Below are 27,338 nucleotides of genomic sequence, written 5' to 3'. Positions count from 1 at the left end.
TATCTCTGAGGCATTAGGGGAGATACCCTAATGGGCTGCTTGGGGGTTTCCATTCTCACTCACAGATCCTTGATAATTGAAAAAGCCAAACCTGCCTGAAATAGACATTTGGTGATGAGGTCTGGTAGTAGAAAGCATGACCAGCATCATCATCAATGTCCAAATTTATTTGGCTTGACCTCCTTTGCAGAAAACAAATTACTCAACACCCCTTTCAAATACACATAAAACTATCTTCTTTTTATTCATTCACTCATTTATTTATTTATTTTTGGTTTTGGGGCAACACCCGGCGGCGTTCAGGGGTTATTCCTGGCTCTGTGCTCAGAAATCACTTCTGGCAAGCTCAGGGGACCATATGGGATGCCAGAGATCGAACCCGGGTCCATTCTGAGTTGGTCACATGCAAGACAAATGCCCTACCACTGTACTATCACTCCGGCCCTCAAACTACCTTCTTGATGCAAAGAGAAAATGCCTCCCCACTACATCCAAGCCTAATACCAAGCCCCACCACCCCCTTATTCTCACTCACTTTAGGGAAAGACTCTAGAACAAAAAAATGCCCATAAAGTCAACCTGCTGTGTCTCGCCCCATACTCACATTCATGGTTCCATTGATCTCTGCCACCGATTCATCATCTGTAGGGAACTGATAGATCTGGACCCCGTTGCTGACGAGCTCGCTGGTGATTTTAATTTTGAACTTGGTTAGTTCACTCTTAGAAATGGCATCTGATTTGGCAATGATGGGGATGATATTCACCTGGGGGACAGAGGAGCAAAGAGGGATCATGGGTGGCAAATTGCAACAGTGAAACATAACGTAGGACCTTGGCTGAGAGAGTGGCTACAACTTCTGGGTTAAGACAGTTGGGGGGGGGGGCGCAGCAGAGAAATAGCATGGAGGTAAGGCGTTTGCCTTAGATGCAGAAGGATGGTGGTTCAAATCCCAGCATCCCATATGGTCCCCCGAGTCTGCCAGGAACAATTTCTGAGCCTGGAGCCAGGAGTAACCCCAGGGCGCTGCCGTGTGTGACCCAAACACCAAAAAAAAAAAAAAAGACAGTTGGGGATATGGCTAAATGGTTAAGGACCTGCCCAACATGTGTGAGAGCCTGGGTTCGACTCACGTACCACCAAATAAAAGGTGAACAAGTCAATGGCCTAAGGGTGATCACCTCCATAGCCAATCCATAGACAAAGGACAAAATAAGAAACAACAGAGTACTTGTGATTTTGTGCTGGGCACTGAGCTATGTGCTTTTGAGGGATTCAACAAATCCTAATAATACTCTTTCTAGAGCTAATATTATAGCTCTTTAACCCCTGAAAAATGGAGCCAAGGAGAAGACCCTAGATTCTCAGATCAGGCAGTTAGTAGAACTGGAATCCAAACCCAATTTTAGCCTATTACAAGTCCACAGCTTAAACCAAGAGGTATAAAGCAGCTCAGAGGCAAGTTCATCAGCTGTGTGGCCAGAGTGATACTACAAAGGATTAGGCACTTGCCTTGCGCGCAACTGACCCAGGTTCAATCCCATGTGATTCCCTGAGCACCACCAGGAGTCACTCCTAAATTCAAAGCCAGGACTAACTTCTGAGCATCACCTGGCCTGGCCCAAAAACAAAGACAAGGGACCGAGCAATAGCACAGCAGTAGGGTGTTTTCCTTGCACACGGCCGATCTAGGACAAACCTTGGTTCAATTCCCCAGCATCCCATATGGTCCCCCAAACCAGGAGCAATTTTTGAGCACATAGCCAGCAGTAACCCCTGAGCATCACACGATGTGGCCAAAAAAAGCAAAAACAACAAAAAAATGCATAAGCTGTCAGATATTTTGTTTGTTATTTTAAGGGGTCCACACCCAGGGTGACCCAGAGTCTACTCCCAACTCAGGGCTCAGGGATTGTTCCTGGTGGTGCTCTAGGAACCATGCAGTGCTAAGAGCTTGAACCCAGGGCTCCGGCAAGCAAAACATGCGATCCAGCCTTTTGAGGCTCTCCCTGACCTCTGTGATAGCTTAATATCAAAGTCACTACTTGGATAGTTCTAGCAGATGGGGAGAAATTGCAAATCTGTGATTGACAAGACAAAATTCGGACCCTCCCTCTAGTTAGCATACCTAAGATCACTAACCCCAGACAGTGAGAAAGAGACCCATGTGAACCATGGTGGGGAAGAGGATGGCACAGGATGCAGTGAAAACATACACTGGCCCCTCTTTCTGTCAGCAAACACTGAGGAAGCATTAATGAACAAGAATCTTTTCAGTAAATTATTTGATCTGGCACTTCTGCAAAAAGCTCTCGGTGACTCATTTCTGTGGAAGGAAAATATGAATATGGAGCCAGAGAGATAGTACTAGAGTTAAGGTACTTGCCTTGTACACAGCAAACTCTGGTTCGATCCTTAGCAGCACATAGGATAAATACCCTGAGCACTGCCAAAAGTGATACTTGAGCACAAGGCCAGGAGTAAGCCCTGAGCATTTCAGGGTGTGACTAAAAAAAAAAACCTAAAAAATTATGGCTAATTTGTGTACTGCTAAGAAATGTTATAATGTACTACAGTCTGGGGACTTGAGATTTTTGGCTGAAAGTTCAAAATTAAGGTGTCATCAAGGGGATTTCTTCTGAGAATTCTGTTTATGGGTGATTGTCCTCCCCTGTAACTTTACCTTGTCCTCTTTGCATCTTTGTTCTCATAATAAAAAAATTAAAAAAATTTAAAAAATTATGGCTAAAATATTGGGTACAAATGCCCAATTTCTGACAGCAAGAGAAAGAGTTAACAGTGTCTTAGTGTTCAATCCAGCCCAAATCCTTCCTGAAATTATTCCAAGAAGGGTCAATGTATTTACAGCTAGAAGAAATGAAACCCAGAAACACAGGCCACTGAAATAGCACAGGGATTAAGGTGCTTGCCTTGTTCCTTGATTTGGGTACAGCAGATCCCAGATTATTGCCTGAGCAATGTAGGCCCCTGAACATCAGCAAGTATAATGCTAAGGCCTTGGAGCCCTGATAGGGTGGTCTGGGCCATCCCCAGCACCACAGGCAGCACCATACTTGAGCCCTTGTGTTAAACCACAGTCTGATCTTCCTGAGTGCCATTTGGTACCCTCCCAAAAGAAGAAAATTGAAATGCACAGGCCTGGGTGAGACGGTATATATCTGAATTCAGATCCCATGAAGGTCATAATCCTCTCTGCCTACAAATTCAGAGGGGACAGTGTAGATGGTGCCAAGGCCAGTCAGAGTTTTGAGAGGTGGGGGTAAGGCTGCAAGGCACTTCCTTTGCACCCAGTCTTAGAAGTGCCTGGAGATCACTCTGGACTTTGGTGCTAGGTCAAAGAAATATTGAAGGCATTGGAGAGTTGAGTTGGGATGGACCTCACTGCTAGGAAAAATGAGTCACTGCTCTGATCTCCATTGTAGGTGAACTCCTGTTCCATGGCGGGGGAGTTGGGGTCACATGTGGGGGTGCTCAGGGCTTTACTTCTGGCTGTATTCTCCAGGGATCACACCTGGCAGTGATCAGGGGCCCTGATGGGGTGCTAGGACTGAATCCATGTCAGCTGTATGCAAGGCAAGCAGTTTACCCATTGTAATATCTTGCTCACCACAAAATTCTATTTTTTTTTTTTTTGGTTTTTGGTTTTTGGGCCACACCCGGCGGCGCTCAGGAGTTACTCCTGGCTATCTGCTCAGAAATAGCTCCTGGCAGGCACAGGGGACCATATGGGACACCCGGATTCGAACCAACCACCTTAGGTCCTAGATCGGCTGCTTGCAAGGCAAACACCGCTGTGCTATCTCTCCGGGCCCACAAAATTCTATTTTCAAAGAGGCTGTGACAAATTTAAGATTTTTGTCAAAGTAAAATTCTCACGTGTTGCAGAGATGACACAATCAGCAGGCATATACTTTTGCATACAAGGAGGCCCAATTTGATCCCCAGTACCATGGTGGTCCCCCTTATTACGCCAAACTATGACAGGAATGACCCGCAATAATAGAGCCAGGAATAATCTATGAAAACCACTAGATGTGACCCTAAAATCAAGAATAATTAAATAAAAATAAGATAGCTATGGTGCTGGGAGATGACCCAGAGGGCTAGAGTAAACATTTGGCATGCTGAAAGCCCAAGTTTGATCCCTAGCAGCATCAGGAATGATCGATCCCCAAGCACTGAGGTAGGAACAACCTCTAAGTGTCCAGATGTGACCCAAATAAATAACACAGCTGAGCACCACCAGGTATTGTCCACAAAAAAATGTTCAGAGTCAAGTTTACATTTGCATCTGATTGCTGTACAGGTCAGTCAATATTACCATATTTTTCATATCACAAGACACACTTTTTCCCCCCCAAAGTGAGTCTTATGAAGCAAATGCTGCCTGGAGCTGAAGCCTGAGTGCAGGGGAGGAGAGCCTCTACAAATTTTCTGTGTCTTACAGAGTGAAAAATATGGTAAGTCGAAAGAAACTACCTTTCCATTGCCAAAGTGTGAGTCCCTAGACTAAAGCCACCACTTGTTTGCCTGCGTCCTTATTCCCAAGAGGGACCAGAGTAGCAAAAGCAGCTCATGTTGGGCCGGAAAGATAGCATGGAGGTAAGGCGTTTGCCTTGCATGCAGAAGGACGGCGGTTCGAATCCCGGCATCCCATATGGTCCCCCGAGCCTGCCAGGAGCGATTTCTGGGCGTAGAGCCAGGAATAACCCCTGAGAGCTGCCGGGTGTGACCCCAAAACAAACAAACAAACAAAAAAGCAACTCATGTGCAGCTCATGCTCATGCTAGGCAACCAGATCACCATGTGTATGCTGCAGGCACTGGCTCAATAGCCCATTTTTGTGGAGCGATGGGGAAGAGGAGCGTATCACAAAATCACATGTGGAGTCGGGCATTGCTTGGCGCCAGCAAACAGGAAGTTTGAATGCATCTAACCCAGCCTCCCCTAGCCTCCCCCCGCCTCCCCCTGCCCCCGTGGCCCTGCCTTCATACTTTACTATCCAGCTTCTTCATGGTCACCAGGTCCAGGGATTTCAGGGAATGACCAGTGGGGGCGATGAAGTACAGGCAGGCGTGGATGCGAGAGTCATGGTAGGAATGCAGGACCCTGCGGATCTTCAGTTCCTCCTGCAGGTACGCCTCAAATTGGGCATCGATAAATTCCACAATAGGCTTGTAGCTAAGGGGAAGGGAAGGGAGATGAGTGGAATACTTTAGTTATAATTTTCAGATAGTCACTTTTTTAACGTTGTTTATTGAGATTGATTGGTTTGGGGCCCACACCCAGCGGTGCTCACGGGTTACTCCTGGCTCTGCACTCAGAAATCGCACCTGGCAGGCTGGGGGACCATAAAGGATGCTGAGAATCGAACCGCGTTCCACCCGGGTTGGCCGCATGCAAGGCAAACGCCCTACCACAGTGTTATCTCTCCAGCCCCAGATCGTTGCTTTTTGAAGTTTAAGATGCCCTAACCTCAAATTTGGTATCTCCTCCCCATGCAGCTGAATTTCTCCATCTATCCTGAGTGTACCATTGATCATTATCAAGGGGACCAGTTTCTGGACACCTTCAAGGTCCCTACATTAGCTCAACATTCCCTCTGGGGCCTCTTTGTGTTGGAAAGTCCATTTCTAACTCTAGGCTTGCCTTTTGAAGATTTCAGGGTTCCAATGGATGCCACACCTTCAGAAAGCCACTATCAATTATACCCAAAGTTTGTTCTTTTTTGTGGGAGCATACCTGGCAGTACTCAGAAGTTAACCCCTAGTTCTGACCTCAGGAATTATTCCTGACAATTTCAGAGGTCCCTCTGGAATCCTAGTGATTAAGCCTGGGTCGGCCATGTGCAAGGCAAGTGCCTTACCCTTGGTACTATCGCTTTGGACCTTCAATATTTGTTCTTTTGTATTCCTTCTGGGAGCATAAAAGAATCAGGATGCTGGGGAGCCAGAGAGATAAGACAGAAGGAAGACATAACATTTGCCTTTCAGGCAACTGACCCAGGTTATCCCAGGCACCCCACAGGGTCCTTTTCATTTGTTTGATTAAATAGCTGCAAGATATATAGTTATAAAGTTGTTGATGGTTGAGTTTCAGTCAGACAATGTTCCAATACCCATTTCCTCCCCAGGGTTCATTTCCTGCCACCAGAGTCCTCTGAATACCACCAGGTATGGCCCCAAACCAACCACACAACACATCAACAAAAAAAGAAAAACCGGGCCAGAGAGATAGCACAGTGGTAGGGCATTTGCCTTGTACGCAGCAGACCCAGGACAGCCGGTGGTTCGAATCCCGGCATCCCATATGGTCCCCGTGCCTGCCAAGAGCGATTTCTGAGCGCAGAGCCAGGTGTAATCCCTGAGCACCACAGGGTGTGGTCCTTCCCAAAAACAAACAAACAAAAAAGATACAAAAGTCAAGATGTTGGACCAGGATTTAGCTGTAAGGACTGAATCTCCAGAACCTCATGGTCCCCGAAGCTCTGAGCACAGAGATGGGAGTAGCCCCTAGACACTGCTGGTATGGCCCCCAAACACCCAAGTAATAAGTATAAGAATAAATGACCTCTCTTATATGTGGAATATAAAGAAAAAGAGTAGGGGAGTAACATGCCCAAGGGCAACAGAAACCAAGAACAGGGCTTCATTATGAAGTAGATCTCAAGGGAGGAAGGAGGCTGAAGAAGATAATAGGGGACATTGAGACAACAGTGGAGACAACACTGTGGTGGAGGGTGTAGTACTAGGATGTGTCGTATCTGAAACTATCAGTAACAGTATTGTAAACCACAGTACCTGAAATGAAATTTTAATAATAATAATATAATACAAAGGCAGGGGCCAGCAATGGAGCTTAATGAGAAATCACAAGTTTTGCGTGGATCCATGAACTTCAGATCTATCCCCAGCACCACACACACTTATACATGCCACAAGAACATGAGGTTCCATGCACAACTCTTACCAGGCCTTTTGATGGGGAGGGTATTTTATTTGGGACCAAAATCCAGCAGTGCTCAGGGAACATGCATTACTCAAGATGGAACCTAGGCCTCTGGGATGTAAAGACAGCGCTCAGCTCATTGAGCAATCTCTTTGGCCCTTGACAGGCTTTTTAGTTTAGTTTGGTTATGGTTTGCTTTGGGGAACCACACCTAGCAGTCAGTGCTCAGGGCTTACTCTTGGCTTTGTATTCAGAGATCTTTCTCCTAGTGCAGCTCAGAGGACCCCGTGGTATGCCAGGAATCAAACCCAGGTCAGTCATGTGCAAGGCAAGTGCCCTACCTGCTCAGACCCCTTGTCAGGCCTATTTAAACTAGTCACTCTCCTCTACTCCTCCTTGTTCTGGAATTCTCTCCTCCCAGGCCCTTTCTGCAGCCTCTCTGCCTTATCTAGGTCAGCTGAGCTTCAGCCCTGCCTCACTTCTCTCCCTCTCAGTTCATCCCAGGCAGGTAGAAGAGTTTCATGATCTGGAGCTACAGAAGAGCAGAACATCAAAGCAGGAACAGCCCCAACCTGAGTCTTTCAAAAAGATTTCCCTATAGACAGGGGAAAGAGCTTAAAAATTTACAGAAGTCTAAATTCTGAGCACTGACACATGAAGACCAGTTCTAGGTGCTGTCACCCCAGGAAAAAAATTGCTAGCTCCCTACTGGTCTTCCCTTTATCCCTCTGAGGCAAAGAGGCAAAGATCGTTCAGAGGGCTAAGGCCATCAAAGAACCTCTTGTCCACAAAGAGCCCTACAAGGTTCCTAAAGACAGGCCCAGGACAGGAGCAGTGGCACAGCGGTAGGGCATTTGCCTTGCACGCGGCTGACCTAAGACGGACCGTGGTTCTATTCCCTGGCGCCCCCTATGGTCCCCCTAGCCAGGATCGATTTCTGAGTGCATAGTCAGGAATAACACCTGAGCATCACTGGGTGTGGCCAAAAAACAAAAAACAAACAAACAAAAAGAATCAGGGCCAGAGCAACAGTACAGCAGATAGGGAAGTTGCCTTGCAGGCGGCTGACTGGGGTTTAATCCCTCATCCCCTCAGTCTCCAGGAGTGAACCCTGTGCACAGAGCCAGAAGTAAGCCCTGAGCACCATCAGCTGTGAACCAAAAATAAGAGAAGGGTAGAGTGTGATAGCACAGCAAGTAGGGCCTTGCACGCAGTTAATGCGGGTTAATCCGTATGGCCTCCAAGCCTGCCAGGAATAATTTCTGAGCACAGAGCCAGGAGTAACCCCTGTGTGCCACCAGACATGACACAAAAACCAAGGGAAAATAAAGAACGAGAAGATGGGGTACATTCTTTAGTTAATTGACTTTTTGATGCCTGATTGGATCACTTGAATGGTCTGACCCTGACACTATTTTCTTTTTTCTTACATCATTATGTAATATTAATTTCTTTTTCTAGCTCTATTAAAGGCATTAAAGAAGAAAATAGAGGAGTCCATTTGGTCTTTGCCCTTGCCTCTGAACCTCTTTTTCTACAGGCTGTCTCTGAATTTCATGGTCTCTGAAAAAGGTGCAGGGCTCAGATCAGACAAACAGCCCATCAACCAAGAGCACTTGGGTTTCCATTCATCTTCAAGGTCTGCTTCCCTGCTGTTTAGTTTCTTTATGGAAGAGTAGGGTATGGGCTACACGAGGTGGTTCTCAGGGCTTGCTATTGGTTCTGTGCTCAGGGATCACTACTGTCAAGGTTTAGGGGAACCCTCCCTGCTCGGGATAGAATCAGAGTTGGACATAACAAGGTAAGTCCTGAACTCTGACACTATCTTACTGGCTACAGTTTGAGGGGACAGTGGAGGTATGGAACAAAGGAAAACACTGATGGTGCTTGGATACTCCTTGCTCTATATTTAGGGATCAGTTCTGGTGTTAATTAAGGAACAGTGCAGTGAGTGCTGGTGGGAATGTGGAGAGAAAGGAACTCTTATCCACTGCTGGTGGGAATGCCGTCTAGTACAACCTTTACGGAAAGTGATATGGAGATCCCTCCAAAAACTGGAAATGGAGCTCCCATACGATCCAGCTATACCACTCCTAGGAATACACCCTAGGAACACAAAAGTACACCTATATTCATTGCAGCGCTATTTACAATACCCAGACTCTGGAAACAACCAAGATGCCCTTCAACAGATGAATGGCTAAAGAAACTGTGGTGCATATACACAATGGAATATTATACAGCTGCCAGGAGAATTGAAGTCATGAGATTTTCCTATTCATGGATGTACATGGAATCTATTATGCTCAGTGAAGTAAGTCAGAGGGAGAGAGATAGGTGCAGAATACTCTCACTCATCTATGGGCTTTAAGAAAAATGAAAGACATTCTTGCAATAATTCTCAGAGACAAAACAGAGAGGAGGGCTGATTGATGAGTGCAGTTAGAGAAATAACTACATTGAGAACTATCCTAACAATGTGAATGAATGAGGAAAGTAGAAAGCCTGTCTAGAGTACAGGCGGGGGTGGGGTGGGGAAGAGGGAGATTTGGGACATTGGGGATGGGAATGTTGCACTGGTGAAGGGGGGTGTTCTTTACATGACTGAAACCCAACCACAATTATGTTTGTAATCAAGGCGTGTAAATAAAGATATTAATTTAAAAAAAGGAACAGTGCAGTGGCCAAATCAAATCTTAGTTTCCCAGGAATGAGTTGTGTTTCCAGCTCATTTATTGAACTTTCCATCCATTTCTAGTCTCTAGATAAATGGAGTTCACTTCCTCTCAGATGAGGGAGTAGCCATTCAGACAGATTCAAGGAATTAAGATTCTATTTAATGCCTGGGTGTTCATTCTTTGTGAACTATTTAAAAGCTGATCATTTACTTTGGGGAGTTCTGGGTATGAAAACTCAAAAGCATAATTCATAACTCAAAGTCAGACTGTATATAGAGGAGTTTTATCGTCACTGTTAACTTACTGTTCTGTCAATGTTTCATAAAGAAACTAATCTCTTTGATCAGTGGACAATATTTGCTCTAATAAATAACTTGTAACTGGGAAAAAAGTATTTTTAGCATGTATCTGTAATAGCACAGAGGTAGGTCGTTTGCCTTGCTCGTAGCCAACCCTGGACAGACCTGGGTTTGATCCTCGGCATCCCATATGAGCGGTCCCCTGAGCCTGCCAGGAGCGGTTTCTGAGCACAGAGACAGGAGTAACCCGAGCGTCGCAGGGTGTGGCTCCCCCAAAAAGAAATATATGTTTAACACACAGCTCTTTGTCATGCCCCCCAATGATTTTCCATCCCAGGATAACCTACTCCCACCCATCCCCACCCTCTCCTCTGCTGTGTTCATCTGATTCCAGCCTGTGGTCAACAAAATCCTTTACCATAGCCCCTCCCCAAACCAGGGCAAACTCCTTAGATAATAGACGTTTCTGGGGCTCAAGTGATAACACAGTGAGTAGGCTGCATGCTTTGCTCGTGGCAGACTCGGGTTGTTTCTCTCGTGCACCATAGGGTTCCCTGAGTCATGTCAGAAATGATTCCTGAGTGCAGAGCCAGGAGTAAACACTGCATGGCCAGGTGTGACCCAGAAACCAAAAGAAAGAAAAAAGGTTGGTTTGCTAAGTGATATTTAATTCTTTGGCAAAGATGATGCTTCTTTCTAAAATGGAAGCTTCGGTCCAGGAGTGGATAAAAGCACAGCTCTCCTTTTGCTCTTTTGTTTTGTTTGGGGACCACACCCAGTAGTGCTCAGGGATCACTCCAGGAAGGCTCAGGGAACCAAACATGAGCTGGGAATCGAACCTGGGTTTACTACATGCAAGGAAGGCACACTACCCACTTTCCTATCCCTCTGACTCATTAGTCTGGGTTTCCCTCTAATTTCTCCTATCTACTTGCAAAACTTTCACTCTAATCTCATTACTGTTTGTTCTTTTTTTACTTTTTAAGACAGGGATTCTATTTTATTTTCTTTAAAATTTTTCCAGGCCTGGGCCAGAGAGACGGTAGAATTGATACGGTGTTTGTATGCGGCCAATTCAGGTTGGATCCCTAGCATCCCTAAGCACCAACAGGAGTAACTCCTGAGTACAGAACCCAGAGTAAGTCCTGAGCATCACCTGGTGTGACCCCAAAACTAAAAAAACCCTTTGTAGGGTATCCTGGATTGCAAAAGGGTCAGGATCCCTGCAGTGCATGTAAGACACCAGGGGATTAAATTTACAGCCTCACAGTTGCTCTGGATTCTGGCTTTTCTTTTCTTTTTGAATATTATTTATTTATAGGGGCCAGAGAGATAGTAGAATGGGTAGTGCACTTGCTTTGTACGTGGCCAACCTGGATTTGATACCCTGCACAGTTTCCCCCACAAAACACCAAGAGTTATCCCTGAGTAGAGCTAGGAGTAAGCCCTGAGCACATCTGGATAGCTCCCCCCAAATGTTTCTATTTTACTAAATGTCCATAATACTTTTTCTGCTTGTTTTGGGGTTACACCTGACAATGCTCAGAGACTGTTCCTATGTCTGCACTCAGGAATCACTCCTGATGTACTTAGGAGAGGGATGGTGGGGAATGAAGCCAGGTTGGCCATGTTTGAGGCAAGCATCCTAACCAATGTACTATATCTCCAGCCCTCTGTTTGTTTTTTCAAAAGTGAGGGGGTCTGGAGCAATAGAATAGAGGTTACGATGCTTACCTTCAGGTGGCTGATGCTAATTCAAGCCACAGAACTATATATAGTTCCCTGAGTACTGCCATAAGTGATTCAAAATAGAAAAGTGGAACTGAGAGATAGTAAGTAGAGGGGTAAAGCACTTCCCGTGCATGTGTGCACTGGTGGTGCTCAAGAGCTCACAGCTCTTACCTCATTACTATCTCTTGGCCCCTTCCAATATTCTTTAACAGTAACAGTTATTTCATAACCAATAGAAATTATCAATATATTTTGGGCTGAAGAGAGAATAGCGTGGATAGTGACTTGCATTGCATGCATCCACCCCGTTTGAGCCCCAGCATCACATGTGGTCCCCTAAGTCTCACCAAGAGTAATCCCTGAACTTGGAGACAGAAGTAAAGCCAGAACCACAACCCCAGGAAATAAACAAATATTTGGGGGCAGAGAGATGGTAATAGAGGGCTTACCCCCTCATCAATCTCCAGTAACACATATGGTTCCCCAAACCAACAGTAAATATCCTTGAACCAATATTCCAGAGCCTGGAGTAGCCCCTGCAAACCACCAAGTGTTCCCCCTGAGTATATAGCCAGGCATAAGCCCTGAGCAGACAGATGTGCCCCCAAACAATTAGTTAATTGAAAATAGAAAGGCTGAGCTGAGAAATAATACAGAGGTTAAAGGCATTTGCTATGCTTTCTACAAACCCTGGCTCAAATCTCTGACACCACGTTTGGTCTCTAAAGCACTACCAGGGGGCGCTCCTAAACACAGATCCAAGAATAGTCACTGAGAACTGCTAGATTTTGGCCCCAAAATCCAGTGAACCATGACCTGAGCAGCCAAGGCAGGGTTCTTTTTAAATGCTTATTATTTTTTGCCATTTTTTGTCCACATCTGGCAGTGCTCAGGGCTTACTCTGGCAATGCCTGGGAGATCATATGGGGTGTGAAGAATCTAACCTGAGTTGTCTGCATAGCAGGCAAGTGCCTTGCTCCTGTACTACCTCTCTAGTTTTCCTTTCTTTGGTTATCTCACTTAGGTACCATGATTTACAAAGCTTTTTATAACAGAAATTCCATGTTTCAACTCCAAATTCACCTCTAGTATCAGCATTCCCCAGGGTAGGAATCTGAGGCCCAAGAACCACTAAAGTTTCTATAGGAAGAATTCATATGATCTGTGAATTTGACTAGGAAAATATACATCTTTCTCGTTCAACTCTAACTGAAGTTTAACAAGTTCTTCAAGCACAGTATAAAGTCATTTTTGAAAGGAGGATTGGGGCCATACCCAGTAGTGTTTGGAGCTACTCACAGCTCTGTGCTCAGGACTGAACTTTCAGAACTATTTGAGGGACTATGTGAAACTGGGAACTGAAATAAAGTCAGCCACATGAAATGAAAATGCCTTTACTTCATTGTTATCTCTTGGCCGCTAACAGTAAGTTTATTAGTAACAGTTATTTCATAACCAAGAGAAATCATTAATATATTTTGGGGAGCCTCCCAAGAAATGCTCTGGGTGTCTGGGAGCCAGTCCTGGTGATTCTCAGCCTATCAGTCCAGTGATTCAAGTCCTAAGGAGCATCTTCAAGCCTTGTGATGCCAGGGACCACCAAAGCTCTTCTCGTTGTATTCAGTGACCAAAAGAGCTGTGCCTGGTAGATCTAAGTTGTGCTTGAGGAATCACCTCATGCCAGGGACAAAACCAGGGGTTGGTCACATGCCAGGCACTATCTCTCTGGTCCCATCATATTTTTTTTGTTTCCTGTTGCAGTTATCTTAAAAAAGTAGCATTTTAGACTCATCCCAGCTCCAGAATTATTAGATCCTGTTATGTTAAGAATGAACAGAAGGGGCCGGGAAGGTGGCGCTACAGGTTAGGTGTCTGCCTTGCAAGCGGATGGACCATGGTTCGATCCCCCGGTGTCCCATATGGTCCCCCAAGCCAGGGGTGATTTCTGAGCACATAGCCAGGAGTAACCCCTGAGCTTCAAACGGGTGTGGCCCAAAAACCAAAAAAAAAAAAAAAAGAATGAACAGAAAAGCATTTGGACCACCAAGTGGCAGTTTCAAAATAACTTGGTCGCTTTATTTCTGGTATCATTATGGTATGTGGGGCATTTCAAATTGTTATTCTGAGAATAAGTCCATAGGCCTCGCTAGTTGCTGGAGAGACCAAAAGCACAAAACAACCCCTGGTCTAGATCCTGCCTTCTCTCCATCTCACATATACCATGGAAACGATAAAAGAGGGTAATCGCATAAAATTATAGTGACTGCGGGGTTTAGCTACTCTAAATACAGTGATCAGAGAAGGCTTCTCTGAGAATGTAACATTTAAACAGCAGGAATGACAACGAGAGAGCCTTAGAGAAACCTGGCAGAAGGACATTCCACATAAATATGATGGTCCTGAAGCAAAAATGAGCTTGGCAAGTTGGATTTGGAAAAGAGTGCAAGACAGCTGAGAGTTAGGAGAGAACAACAGTAAACTATAACAAATAACAACAATAATAAGCAATGATCGATAAAAGGTGGAAACAACCAGATGTGCATCAGCCTGTGAAAGGATAAACAACATTCAGAATAGCTAGATAATGGAACATCCATTTCATTGAATATTAATCCAGCCATGAAAGAGAAGAAAAGTCTGATACTTTCACCACCCAAATAAACCCATAAGTTTATAATAGTCAGAGATAAAAGGACAAGTATTGTATAATTTCACTTTTGTGAGCTAGCTAGAATAGTCACAGAAACAGAAAACAGAAGAGTTCGAACAAGGGTTAAAGAAGAGGGGAATGTTTATTCGTTTTCCTTTTCAGGTGGTGAAATTTGGTGCCATTGTGAATGCATTAAAATGAAAATGGCCCTGAAATTGTTCACTTCAAAACAGTTAATTTTATGTTACTTGAATAAACCTTAAAAAAAGAATAATAAGAGACTCAGGGAGGGAGGCAGAGGGGAACAGACAATGGAAGGTCTCGTAGAGTCTGCTGTTGCATTGTTTTCTAATTGGTTATTGTTGGTTGACCAGACAGTAGTTTACAGCTTGCTGCATGTTTATTTTGAAACGAACCACTTTATTTAACTATTGTTCATTATAATTATTTTTAGCTGATTACCTTGGGTTTTCTAAATAGCCTTTATAGAAAAATAATTATTTTGCTTCTCAATGACCATTAAGGCACTTTGCCTTGGATATGGTTGATCGCAGCTGGATCACTAGCACTACATCTGGTGCCCTGAGCACAGAGGCAGGAGTACTGTGGATGTGAGACCCTCCCAAAAAAACCCAAATTTTTATCAAAATAACATTGCGTTGTTTTACTGTTGAAGTTTCAGGTGGGTATGACAGAATGCCAACATGTATATACTGTAAATAAAATTCACCACTAGAAGTCATTCTATCTTCACCAAACAATTGTTCTCATTGACCAGATTTTACCCAACCTGCTTTTCTTCTAGTAGCCAATCATTTAATTTGAGTCTAGGAGTTTCTTTTGGTTTTAGGGTTTTTTTGTTTTTGTTTTTGTTTTTTTATTTCTCAGTCTCTGACTACTTTGCCCATCATCAGTTCCTTTCTGAGATACTGTCCTCTGACTATACTGGCACCATAATTACCTGTTCTTTTATCACTATTTTTTGTGTTTTTGGGTCACACCTGGCAGCGCTCAGGGGTTACTCCTGGCTCTACACTCAGAAATTGCTCTTGGCAGGCTCAGGGGACCATATGGATGCCGGGAATTAAACCCGGGTCCGTCCTGGCTCTGCTGCAAGCAAGGCAAATGCCCTACCACTGTGCTATCTCTTCAGTCCCATCTTTCTCACTGTCTTTAGCTTAGAGTTTTGGCCTGTCTCTGAGGTCCAATTCTGGACCCATTTTTCTTACTTTTGGGGCCACAGCCAGGGGTGCTCAGATCAATTCTGTAGATTGAACCCAGGTCAGCACCCTACTATCACTCCGACTCCCTATAGTGAACCATCTTATGTTCTCATTCTACAGATGATGTTCACATTATTCCTAGGGGAATTATTCCCTCCCTCCTAGGGCCTCAGTTTCCTATCCAACTTCTAACACACCTAGAAATGAGTCACCCCAGTCTCCTTTCCTCTCCCACTCAAACATATCAAAGCTTTCCCTGTTGTGCGCCTACAAAGTCTGCTCATAGCCATGTCATGTCATGCTGAACATCATGTCAGACATCAAAGTCCAGATTGCACAGTCAGGGTGTCACTAGCTCACTGACTCTCGTCTCATCTTCCCCCTCCTCCAGCCTCTGCTCCATTCACCATGAACTCCTCCTCAAGTACTACCAAAACATTTCCACAGTGCCCTCTGCAATCTTCAAAGTGGAATAAACAATATTCTTACGTCATTGCCAGGGTACAGTCCAGAGATCAAGCAAGAACACAAGCATTACTGAGCACTGGTCAGAGATGCAGGCTTTGGAAAGAGACATAATACATTAAGGCTATTGGCTTGTAATGAAGACCTCACAGATTCCATCACAGGTATCTCCAGAGTACCACCAGGGATCACTCCTGAGCACAGGGCCAGAAATTGTCCCTGTGCACTGAATAGTATGACCCAACTTCCTCCCAACTCCCCCAAACCTGGCTTCACCAATCAACTCCCCAGCTCCTCCTGACCCCCCGTAGAAAAGAGGCAATGTGGGAAACTACTTTAAGAAGAAAAGGGGTAAAAACATAGTAGCCATGTCTGCACCTGACCAGCTCCACAAACTCACTCTGTTCTCAAGAGAGAGAGATATGAAGCCATGAAAAAATCAGGTGTGTGGCCTCAAAACCAAAACCCCCAAAAAGGAGAGACCAAAATGGCGACATCTCATGTGACTGACAGAAAAAGGCCTTGATCAGAATAACCTTGAGGTAACCAACTTCTAGGTTAAGAAAGGACATAAGAAAGCCAGTTTGAGCCATCCCCTGGAGCATGCTCAGAAAGCAGAACCCTGACCCTGGTATACTTTTCTCCTCCTTGAAGCCTAAAGTAGAAATTAACATACACCCCCTGGTTCATAATAAGGAGGTAACAACACAGGCAATATTGGAACAAGCCAGTAGTTCAAATCTGCATGTGGCAGTGAGTACCACCCAACTGCACTACCCAAACTCAGCCCCTTCTGCATATTTGGGCTCTGGAGTCAGCTCACTCTTGGAGGTCACTCAAAGGACTGAAATACATGATTTGCATGCCCCAGGTAGGATCCCTGAGAACTTCCAGGAACAACCTTTGAACATCCCTGGAAATTATCTCTGAGCACTGCACCAGATGTAGTTCAAGTTCACCAGTTTTGGCTCCTAAACAAACAAAATCAGAGACCAGAGATAGGCCACTGGAGGTGAAGTATGCATGCCTTGCGTCCAGCTACAACTTTTGCATCCTGTCACTACATGCTGTTATCCTGAACAATCAATTACAGTAATAAAATTTTAAAGCAACAAATTTAGCTAGCTTATTCCTTAAAATCCTCAACTCAAAAGCCCTGGTGATAGCAGAAGAAAACCCTGAGCATACCGGATATGGCCCAAAAACCAAAACCAAAACCAAACAAACAAACAAAAAACCCTGAGAAAGCTCACATCACTTCTAGGGAGTGTATATACCCTGCATGTTTGGGGCCAGTTACCCCCAGCTCTGAGCTCAAGAGACATTTCACCTGATAAACAGGCAATCCTGAGGTGCTCAGGATCAAACTCAGGCCCCCTGAATGCAAAATGCAAAGTCTGTATTCAGTCCTTTGGGCTCTCCCTGGTTCCGCCTTACAGTTTTGTCCTTGAATTTTTATCTGACAAAACTCAAAGAACCAGATTTTATTTATTTGAACTCTTTTTTGTTTTGTTTTTGGGCCACACCCGGTGACACTCAGGGGTTACTCCTGGCTATGTGCTCAGAAATAGCTCCTGGCTTGGAGGCCATATGGGACATCGGGGGATAGAACGGCGGTCCTTCCTTCTGCGCCACCGCTCTGGCCCCTGAAATCATTTTTAATGAAGCAAAATAGACTTGTTCAGAGACAGTACAGGGTGGTGGTGAGATAGTACTGCAAAAGTACTGCACTTGCCTTGCATGTGGCTGACCCTGGTTTGCTCCCCAACATCCCAGTATGTCCTGTTAGCACACTGCTGACTGATACCTGAGATCAGAGTCAGGAGTAAGCAGTGAGCACAACAGGGTGTGACCCAAAAACAAACAAGAAAAGACAGTACAGGTAACAACTTGCCTTGTATGTGCAGCTGACCCAGTTCGATCCCAACATACATTTATTGATGTTTCCCTGAGCCTTCCAGGAGTGATCCCTGAGCACCAGCAGGCATAGCCCCCAAATAAAAGCAAAATAATTAGATAAATGTGATGGGGGGAAAAGGAGACAACATGTTTAAAAGAGAACACAGCTTCTACAGGGGAAATAACTAAGCCCAGAGAACCTGATTTTTTTTGTGAGGGGGCACACCTTACACTTGGTGATGCTATGGCCCAAATCCAACAATAACCAAAAGAAATACCGAAAAAAAAAGGCTTTTCTACTCTCACCAACAACCAGATTGAGTTCAGTGAGGAAAATGTAATGGTATTTTATTTCTGCCATTAATGTTCATTTCACTCATTCATTCAACAAATAATAATTGAACAGACAATTATACACCAGGTAGGTAGCTTATTCTACAAGACTCTAAGGACTTAATTCAGCCATTCCTGATAACTTCCTATCTGTTTTGGCTTATTCTACCACTAAGATAGACAGCCCATTACTCTTTCTGATCCCACAATGCCCAACCATATGCCTTCGTCACTGTACTCCCACATCCTGCAGAATTAATTTAAGAATTTTTTTTGCATTTTGGGTGCACACCCAGTGGTACTCATTTCTTATTCCTGGCAGGACACTGGGAACCATAATTTGTTAATTTTCTGGAGATCAAACTGCAAATCAAACGTCTAAACCTAGTTACTCTCTCTCTCTCTCTTTGTCTCTCTCTTTGGCCCCTCAGTTTCATTTGTTCTGTGTGAGTCATACCCAGTGGCACTTGGGAGACTGCAGTGCTGGGAACTGAACCAGGGATGGTCTTGTACAAGGCAAATGCCTTGATCCCTTATACTAGCTCTCCAGCCCTATAGACTCTATATAGAATGTTCCCCATCCACTGAACTTCAAACTCCTGAACTAAAAGACTATTCCTATTTTAGTATCCCTGGCACCTCACATTATCACTGTCACAAAGAAAGCAAACCAACAACAACAACAAAAGAATAAAAACCTCAAGTGATTTAGATGACATCCTTATCAAATTTGGTTACTGTCTTTTAAAAATATTTAGCCCACACATGTCAATGTTGAGTCACTCCTAGCAGTGTGAGTGATCAAACCCAGAGGGTCCCACATGCATTGCCAGGGTCCAAAAGATAGTACAGAGTACAGCAGGTCAGGCATGTGCCTTGCATGCACACAAGCTGGGTCCCATCCCTACATCCCATATGACCCCATGAACCCCACCCAAAGTGATTCTTGAGAGCAGAGCCAGGAATAAGCCCTGAGCACTGCCAGGTGTAGCCTAAATATCAAAAAGAAAAAGAAAAAGAAAGGAAATGCAGTGCTTCAAGCAATCTCCCTGGAGTAATCTGGCCTCTAATTGGGTTTTCTGCAGATTCTTTTTCTTCAGTCTATCCCATCTCTCACCCCTTTAGCCCGTTCCTTTTTAAGCTTCGTCGTCTTGCTGATCCTCAGCCAGTCTTCCACTACCCCCTCTTGCTAACCCACCAAGGCCTCAGACATGCATGGAACATGGTCTACCACAGATCTACAGTCCCAGCATCAAGTGATGCTCCAAAGACCAATCAGAACAGGGGTCATTTGCATGCAAGGCAAGTGTTTTAACCTCAGTACTCTCTCTCCAAGCTTAGAAAATATTTTTGGTTTGATTTTGGGGACCATTCTTGGTGCTACTCAAAGTTCAAGAATCACTCTTGGGCCCGGAGAGATTGGTTCGAATCCCGGTGTCCCATATGGTTCCCCGTGCCTGCCAGGAGCTATTTCTGAGCAGACAGCCAGGAGTCACCCCTGAGCACTGCTGGGTGTGGCCAAAAAAAGGAAAAAAAAAAAGAATCACTCTTGGCAGTGCTTGGGGGAACCATAGGCAGTACCAGGAATCAAACATTGGGTCAATCCAAAAGAACACCCCCAATAGGTAAATGAAAGTCACATTCTTCCCTTAAAACTTAAAAACTTGGGCCCGGAGAGATAGCACAGCAGCGTTTGCCTTGCAAGCAGCCGATCCAGAACCAAAGGTGGTTGGTTCGAATCCCGGTGTCCCATATGGTCCCCCGTGCCTGCCAGGAGCTATTTCTGAGCAGACAGCCGGGAGTAACCCCTGAGCACTGCCGGGTATGGCCCAAAAACCAAAAAAAAACTTAAAAACTTTGCTTTCATTTTATTTATGTAAGTAATACATGCATATATTCTCTCCTTCAAAGTTAACTCGTATTTTTTATCCCTACAGTCTGTTTCCCAAGGTTTCTTCACTAACATGTCATTGTAGATACATATAAATTTTGGGGAGGGACACAATTTTTTTTGTTTTGGGTTACTACTGGCTTTGAGCTCAGAAATCGCTCCTGGCTCGGGGGACCATATAGGATGCCAGGGATCAAACCACAGGAGGGGGGGCACTTTTAAACCACACCCTGTAACGCCCAGGGACTGACTGTTCCTGGCTCTGGGCTCATGAGTGACCCCTAGTGGTGCTGGGGGAATCACGTGTGACACAAGGGTCAAAAAAGGGCCAACTGCCTTGCAAATCTTAACATTCCCAGAGACCCGCTGGATAATTTTAAACTATCAAAGACAATTCCATGGTATATATTCCAGTGTTCATTTACAGGGAAATTCAAACGGTTTAAAATGCCTTTTTCCCTATCCAATGTTGTAGCTTTCTGTGTGCTCTTCATGAACACTTTCAATTGTTTTTCTAGGATGCATGTGTACCTATAATTAGAACTACTGAATCATAAAGTCAAATTATAGTAGACATTTTTCTTTTTGATTTTTGAGCTACAAACAGCAGTGCTTAGGGCATATTCCTGGCTGTGCTCTCAGGGATTGCTTTTGGTGGCGTTCATGGGGTCATATGGGATTGGACCCAGGTTGGGTGCATGAAAGCCATCCTGATCTGCTGTACTGTCTTTCTGCCCTGGCCAAATTTGCCTCCTAAAAATCTATATCAATTTATGTTCTATACGGATAGTAGCCAAGTTAGTAGCTATTGTTTAATCTCATCTTCGTAAATCAGTAAAAAGTATTTCGTTTCAATTTGTATTTCCCTAGTCACTGATGAAACTATGCTATGCTAATCAGCCATTTATATTTCCCATCTGTCAATTATCTAATTTTTCATTGAATTACAGAAGTTCTCTTCTATTGTACAAACATCTTTTATATATATAAGTTGCAAATGTTTAATCTCAATCTCTATTATTTTTGCTTTCATTTATGATGTATTTTCACATATAGTTTTTTTGTTTGGGGGGGGCACAACTTGTGACATTCAGGGGTTACTCCTGGCTCTGCGCTCAAAAATCGCTCCTGGCTTGGGGAGCCATATGGAACGCCGGGGGATCGAACCTCGGTTTGTCCTAGGTCAGCCGCATACAAGGCAAATGCCCTACCACTGTGCCACCACTCTGGCCCCACATACAAAGTTTTGCAATAATCTAAAATGAATTAACATGTGTTCCCTGGCCCCATGTGGCACCGCTTCACACATGTGTGTCACCAGTCCACGCACATGTTGGCCACATACACATGATGCCTTTTGAGATATGACGTTCACACTTCAACGCTGCAGGTGTGTGCTGGGGGTTCTCTCCACTTTCAGAGAAGCCTGATTCCTCTCTCTTTTTATTTTTTTGTCTCACCTGGCAACACTCAGGGACAATGCCTGGCTCTGCGCTCAGAAATCGCTCCTGGCAGGCTTAGGAAACCATATGGGATGCTGGGATCCAAACCACCATCCTTCTACATGCAGGGCAAAGGCCCTACCTCCATGCTAAGAAGAAAGAAACTGCTCCTGGCAGGCTAGGGGGACCATATGGGATGCCAGGATTCAAACCACTGTCCTTCTGCATACAAGGCAAATGCCCTACTTCCATGCTATCTCTCTGGCCCCTGACTGCTTTCTCTTTAATTTATTACTCTCTCTTCCTATCCTCTCCCTCCCCTTCCTCAGAATTTCTAAATAAAACCTATCTTTACTTCACTGCTCGTCTCTCCCTGAAATTCTTTTCTGAAAGGCCTGGGAAAGAAAGGTCTAGGAATGACTTTGCTACAGAGTTCTAGATCTGCCTAGAATCTGCTGCCTCACAGCCCTAGATCGAGCACAGCAGAGGTGGAGAAGACAAAAAGGATAGACAGAAGGATAGATTTCCTTCCCCCACTGTAGTTTCTCCCCACCCCCACCCCCCACTTCACACAATTCACCCAGGATCCCCACCGGCATCAAATCTCTGGTAACACATATAATCCTTTCACCCAGCCCAGTGTAATTCCTGAGGGCAGGGCCAGGAGTAACCTAAGCGTGGCTGAGTGTGGCCCAAAGGGGTCCCTACCCCCCAAAAATTTAAAATAAATTACCTCAAAAATTTTTTAAATGGGGGCTGGAGAGTTAGCATGGAGATAAGTTATTCGCCTTCCATGCAGAAAGTTGGTGGTTCGAATCCTGGCATCCCATATGGTCCCCCGAGTCTGCCAGAGCGATTTCTGAGTGTAGAACCAAGAGTAACCCCTGAGCGCTGCCGGGTGTGACTCAAAAATCAAAAAAAAATTTTTTTAAATAAAAAAATAAGGGGCTGGAGAAGGTAAGACATTTGTCTTTCATGCAGTAGGTCATTGGTTCAAATCCCAGCATCCCATATGGTCCCCAGAGCCTGCCAGGAGGAATTTCTGAGTGTGGAGCCAGGGGTAACCCCTAAGCGCTGCTGGGTGTGACCCAAAAACCAAAAAATAAATAAATAAATGAATAAATAAATAAACTGCCTAGTTTCACAAATAATATATAAATAAATAAGATTTTAAAAAGTTATGGTTAGAGATATAGCTCAAGTGGTATGAGCATATGCTTTATAAGTTTGAGGCTCTGGGTCAGTCCCCACAGAAATAAAGAAAAAATTTATCCGCTGAATTTTTCTTCAGTAACTGCTGGATTTTGTATCAGTTTGAAAAGTCTCTGTCCTGAAGTTATAAAAATGTTCTCCTATATTTCCCCCTCATATTTTTAGCATCTGTTTTTAAACCAACTGGGATCTATTTTTGTGAATGATGTCTGTGGGAAGAGTTCCTCTTATTTTTTCCTAATAGATGGCCTATTTTCCCAGCACTACTTCTTCAGCAGTTCCCTTATTTCCTCCTGGCTTAAATATACTAAATTCTTTATTATTTTTTATTTGTTTTGTTTGGAGGCCACACTTAGCATTGCTAAGGGGTTACTCCTGGCTCTGCACCTTGGAGAACAAATGCGATGCTGGGAATCAAACCTGGGTTTACCATATACTAAAGAAGAGCCCCATCTGTTATACTATTCTCCAGTCCCTAAATTTTTCTGTTTTTAACAGGGGTAAGATGGGACCGGAGACATCCAGAGATCCTTATGGGTGCTGTGAATTGAGCTGCGGACAAAGAAAGCACCTATCAATTCCATCTCCTAAAGTCTTTTCTTTCCTATATACTATATTTGTTGTATACGTAAACATTTTAATGGGATTATTTTGTTACTGACCCTACCCTGATTGGTGATTGTGCCCTACCCTAGGGTGTGACCTGGCATTCTGCTCCCACCCTAGGGTGGTACCTGATTCTGCTCCCACCATTGGGTGGTACCTGATCCTGGGGCATAAACACAAGGGTCTATAGAAGGCAAGAGACTTTTTGTCCTGGACCTATTCTTAGGACTTTTGGCTTCGGACTCTTCACGGAATAAAGAGCTGTTTTCCTCAGAAGCCTGACTGCCTGTTGGCTTTCTTCCCGCCACATTCACCTCAGAACCGCCGACTGAACAGGGTAATAGACGTGTGGTCCGAGCTGGAGGAGAAAGGCCTCATCCTCCATCCCTCCATCAGTCAACCTCTTCAGGGGCTGACTTGCAACAATTTGTAATATAAATATGAATCTGATCTTTGACTCATTATTGTTCCTTTTACTGTTCTGCTGCCTTTACTTCTGTAACTCCCATTCTTTTACTAATCAAGCAATCTAGCTTTTACTCACAACCCCCCTACAATAATATGAAAGACATGATCAGGACTACAGTTCATTAATTATTTCACCAGGCACTACTGAAGCACTTCATATGCCAAATAGGTCAAGTGTACATGGCATATGTGTTCTCTCTCTATAGAGAGAGTGAGCTTTACCACAACCCTCCAAGTGTAGTGTGAAGATCATTCCCATTTTCCAGGTGAGAAACTGAGGCTTGGAGAATTAAACTCCCCGGTTAAAAATCTATGAGCTATTAAGTGACATGATGGAGTTTCATTTCCTTTCTTGGGTTTCATTTCTCTCTCTCTCTCCCTCTCTCCATCCCTGATTGATTGGGTACCAGTGAAGCATTTATTGTCAGTCTTATCTTGCTCAGGAAGTTTTCCCAGTTCTCTGGGCCAGTGTGATAGCACAGTGGGTAAGGCTCTCACCTCACACACAGCTACCCCGGGTTCAATCTCTGGTATCCCATATAGTCCCCTGAACTTTCCAGGAATGATCCCTGAGTGTGGAGCCAGGAGTAACCCCTGAGCATGACTGGGTGTGGCCCAAAACAAAACAAAATCAGGTTCCCCAGTTCTCTCACTAATATACATAGTGCATGAGATCATACTCAGAGCTTCACACATGCAAGGCTAGTACTTTTCTGTTTGTTTTTTGGGGGCACTCCTGGCTCTGTGCTCAGAAGTCACTCCTGGCAGGCTCAGGGGACCATATGGGATGCCGGGATTCAAACCATGTTCCGACCTATATTGGCCACATGCAAGGCAAACACTGACTATCGCTCTGGCCCCAAGGCACTATAGTACTTTTCCACTAAGTGATAATCCTGGTGGAAGTGACGGAAGATGAAGTTGGAACCAAAGTCTGTCTACTCCTTCCTAGCCTTTCTATTTCCTTCTTGTATTCCTTTTGCTCCAGCATCTTTTGGGGTGGGGGATAGAGTCACACCCGACAATGCTCAGGGGTTATTCCTGACTCTGTACTCAGGAATGACTCCTGGCAGTGCTTGGAGACCATATGGGATGCTGGAAATTGAACCCTGGTTGGCTGCATGTAAGACAAGAGCCCTCCCTGCTGTACTATTGTTCCTGCCCTTCCACCATCTTTTAAATGGTGACTTCTCTAGGATTCACTCTTAGTTGATGCTCTTCTTAGTTTTCCCAAGTACCCTGAGGGAAAGCAGTGCATTCTGATGCGTCATTCCAATGCAGCTGCCTTGACATATCATGCCCAGATGGTCAGGGCAGAAAAGTGTTGCTTTTTATTACAAATCCCTGGAGTTCACTACATGTCTGCTCCGCAGACCAACTGCAGGAAGTCTTTTCATTTCGACTTATTTGAGTTTGTATTATTTAATTTTCTATGTGTATGTATCATATTTGTAATAAGGATGTGAAAAATATAATGGAAGCCATAGACTACACTCGTAAGGGACCATATCAGTTCCATCCTTTAAAATCTTCAGTATGGGGGCCGGCGAGGTGGTAAGGTATCTGCCTTGCAAGCGCTAGCCAAGGACAGATCACCACCGCGGTTCGATCCCCCGGCGTCCCATATGGTTCCCCCCAAGCCAGGGGCAATTTCTGAGCCCTTAGCCAGGAGTAACCCCTGAGCATCAGATGGGTGTGGCCCAAAAAACCAAAACCAAAACCAAAACCAAAAAAATCTTCAGTATGAGAGGTCGGAGTGATAAAACAGCGGTAGGGCATTTGCCTTGCATGCAACCGACTCAGGACAGATGGTGGTTCAAATCCTGGCGTCCTGTATAGTCCCCCAAGCCAGGAGCGATTTCTGAACAGAGAGCCGGGAAAAACCGTTGAGCGTCATCGAGTGTGGCCTAAACTCTCCCCTCCCCCCAAAAAAACACCCTTCAGTTTCTCTGGCCAAAATGATAGTAGAGGGATTGTAAGACACTTGGTTTGTTTCCTGCCAAATCTACTTCAAATCTCTAGCACCCTACAGGGTCCCCTGAGCACTGTCAAGGCTCATTCCTGAGCAGAGAATCAAGAATAGCCTGGGGCCGGGTAGGTGGCGCTGGAGGTAAGGTGTCTGCCTTGCAAGCGCTAGCCAAGGAAGGACCGCGGTTCGATCCCCCGGCGTCCCATATGGTCCCCCCAAGCCAGGGGCGATTTCTGAGCACATAGCCAGGAGTAACCCCTGAGCGTCAAACGGGTGTGGCCCAAAAACCAAAAAAAAAAAAAAAAAAAAGAATAGCCTGCCTCAGAGCATCTACAGGTGTGACCCTCAGACTAGCCAACAATATAGCTTCTTCTTATTACTGTTAGTGAAAGAACTGGGGAACCTGATTTTTGTTTTGTTTTGCTTTGGGGCCATGCTCAGGGGTTACTCCTGACTCCACACTCAGGGATGACTCCTGGCAAGCTCAGGGGACTATGTGGGATGCCATAGATCGAACCCAGGGCCGCTGTGTGTGAGGCAAGAGCCTTATCCATTGTGATAGCACACTGGCCCAGAGAACTGGGAAAAATTTCCTGAACAAGATAAAACTGACAGTAAGTGCTCACTGATACGCAACCATTTTCCTCCTAAATTATTGGTCAGCAACCAAGATTAATAGAATAATTCTATTTTTTAAAAAAGGTGCATGTGGGCACCCCATGTTTGGTCCCCAGCACTGCATAGTCCCCATATGGCCCCAAAACAAATGAAAAGAGAAGTCCCTTTCCTTTGTAATTTCAAAAGGAGAAACAGAATTCAGTTCAGTGGGGGGGGGGCAGAGGAGGGTGGGGTTACACGTAGCTGTGCTCAGGGATCATTCCCTGAAGGTACTAAGGGGACCCTATGAACACAAGCTCCTTCTCCCTTGTACTACCCTCTCCAGCTCAATTCAGTTCTTAATCAAGAGCTATATGTGGACATATGCGTATGCATGTATTTAAGGTAAGCAAACAAGTGCTACTGTTGTCACTTTGAGGGGAAAACCAAATTCGAGATAAAGTTTATCAAAGAGACAAGAGACACTTTAAAGGATAAGATGACACTTCTAGTGCATGGGTCACATCTGGCTAAACACAGATGGTGCCTGAGCCTCTCTTAGCCTTCACCAAGTCCTATCTCTGAGCCTCACCCCCTACCTCATGCACATTCCAATCTCCAACCATCCCTAGCTGTCTTTCCTCCTACATCTCAGCTTAATACTGTTCGGTCTTTTTCCAGAATGCTCTTACTCCATCTGCTAACTTAAGATTCACAAGTTTTGGGAGCCAAAAGATAATATAGCAGATAAACCTTGCATGAGGCCAAACAGGTTCAATCTCCGGCATCCCAAATGGTCCCCGAGCACCACCGGAGTGATTTCTGAGTGCAGAGCCAGGAGTAAGTCCTGAGCATAGCTAGATGTAGCTCAAAGAAAAAACAAAAGCTTTGGTAGGAGCCCAGCAC

General features: G+C 44.7%; 1 protein-coding gene across 1 annotated transcript in view; it reads right to left on the bottom strand.

Annotated features, from left to right (window-relative positions):
• The window catches only part of SEPTIN6 (septin 6), a 92,128-nt gene that overhangs the window by 41,964 nt on the left and 22,826 nt on the right, over positions 1-27,338 (bottom strand). Inside the window, exons 3-4 of the mRNA XM_049767620.1 lie at positions 5,016-5,202; positions 605-766 (exon numbers count right to left, since the gene is read on the bottom strand). Coding sequence (XP_049623577.1) covers positions 605-766; positions 5,016-5,202 — 349 coding nt within the window. The remainder of the gene's footprint in view (positions 1-604; positions 767-5,015; positions 5,203-27,338) is intronic.

The sequence above is a fragment of the Suncus etruscus genome, chromosome X (assembly GCF_024139225.1).
Source record: "Suncus etruscus isolate mSunEtr1 chromosome X, mSunEtr1.pri.cur, whole genome shotgun sequence".
Taxonomy (NCBI): Eukaryota; Metazoa; Chordata; class Mammalia; order Eulipotyphla; family Soricidae; genus Suncus; species Suncus etruscus.
The sequence above is the reverse complement of the archived record's forward strand: the minus strand, read 5'-3'. Positions and strand labels throughout refer to the sequence as shown.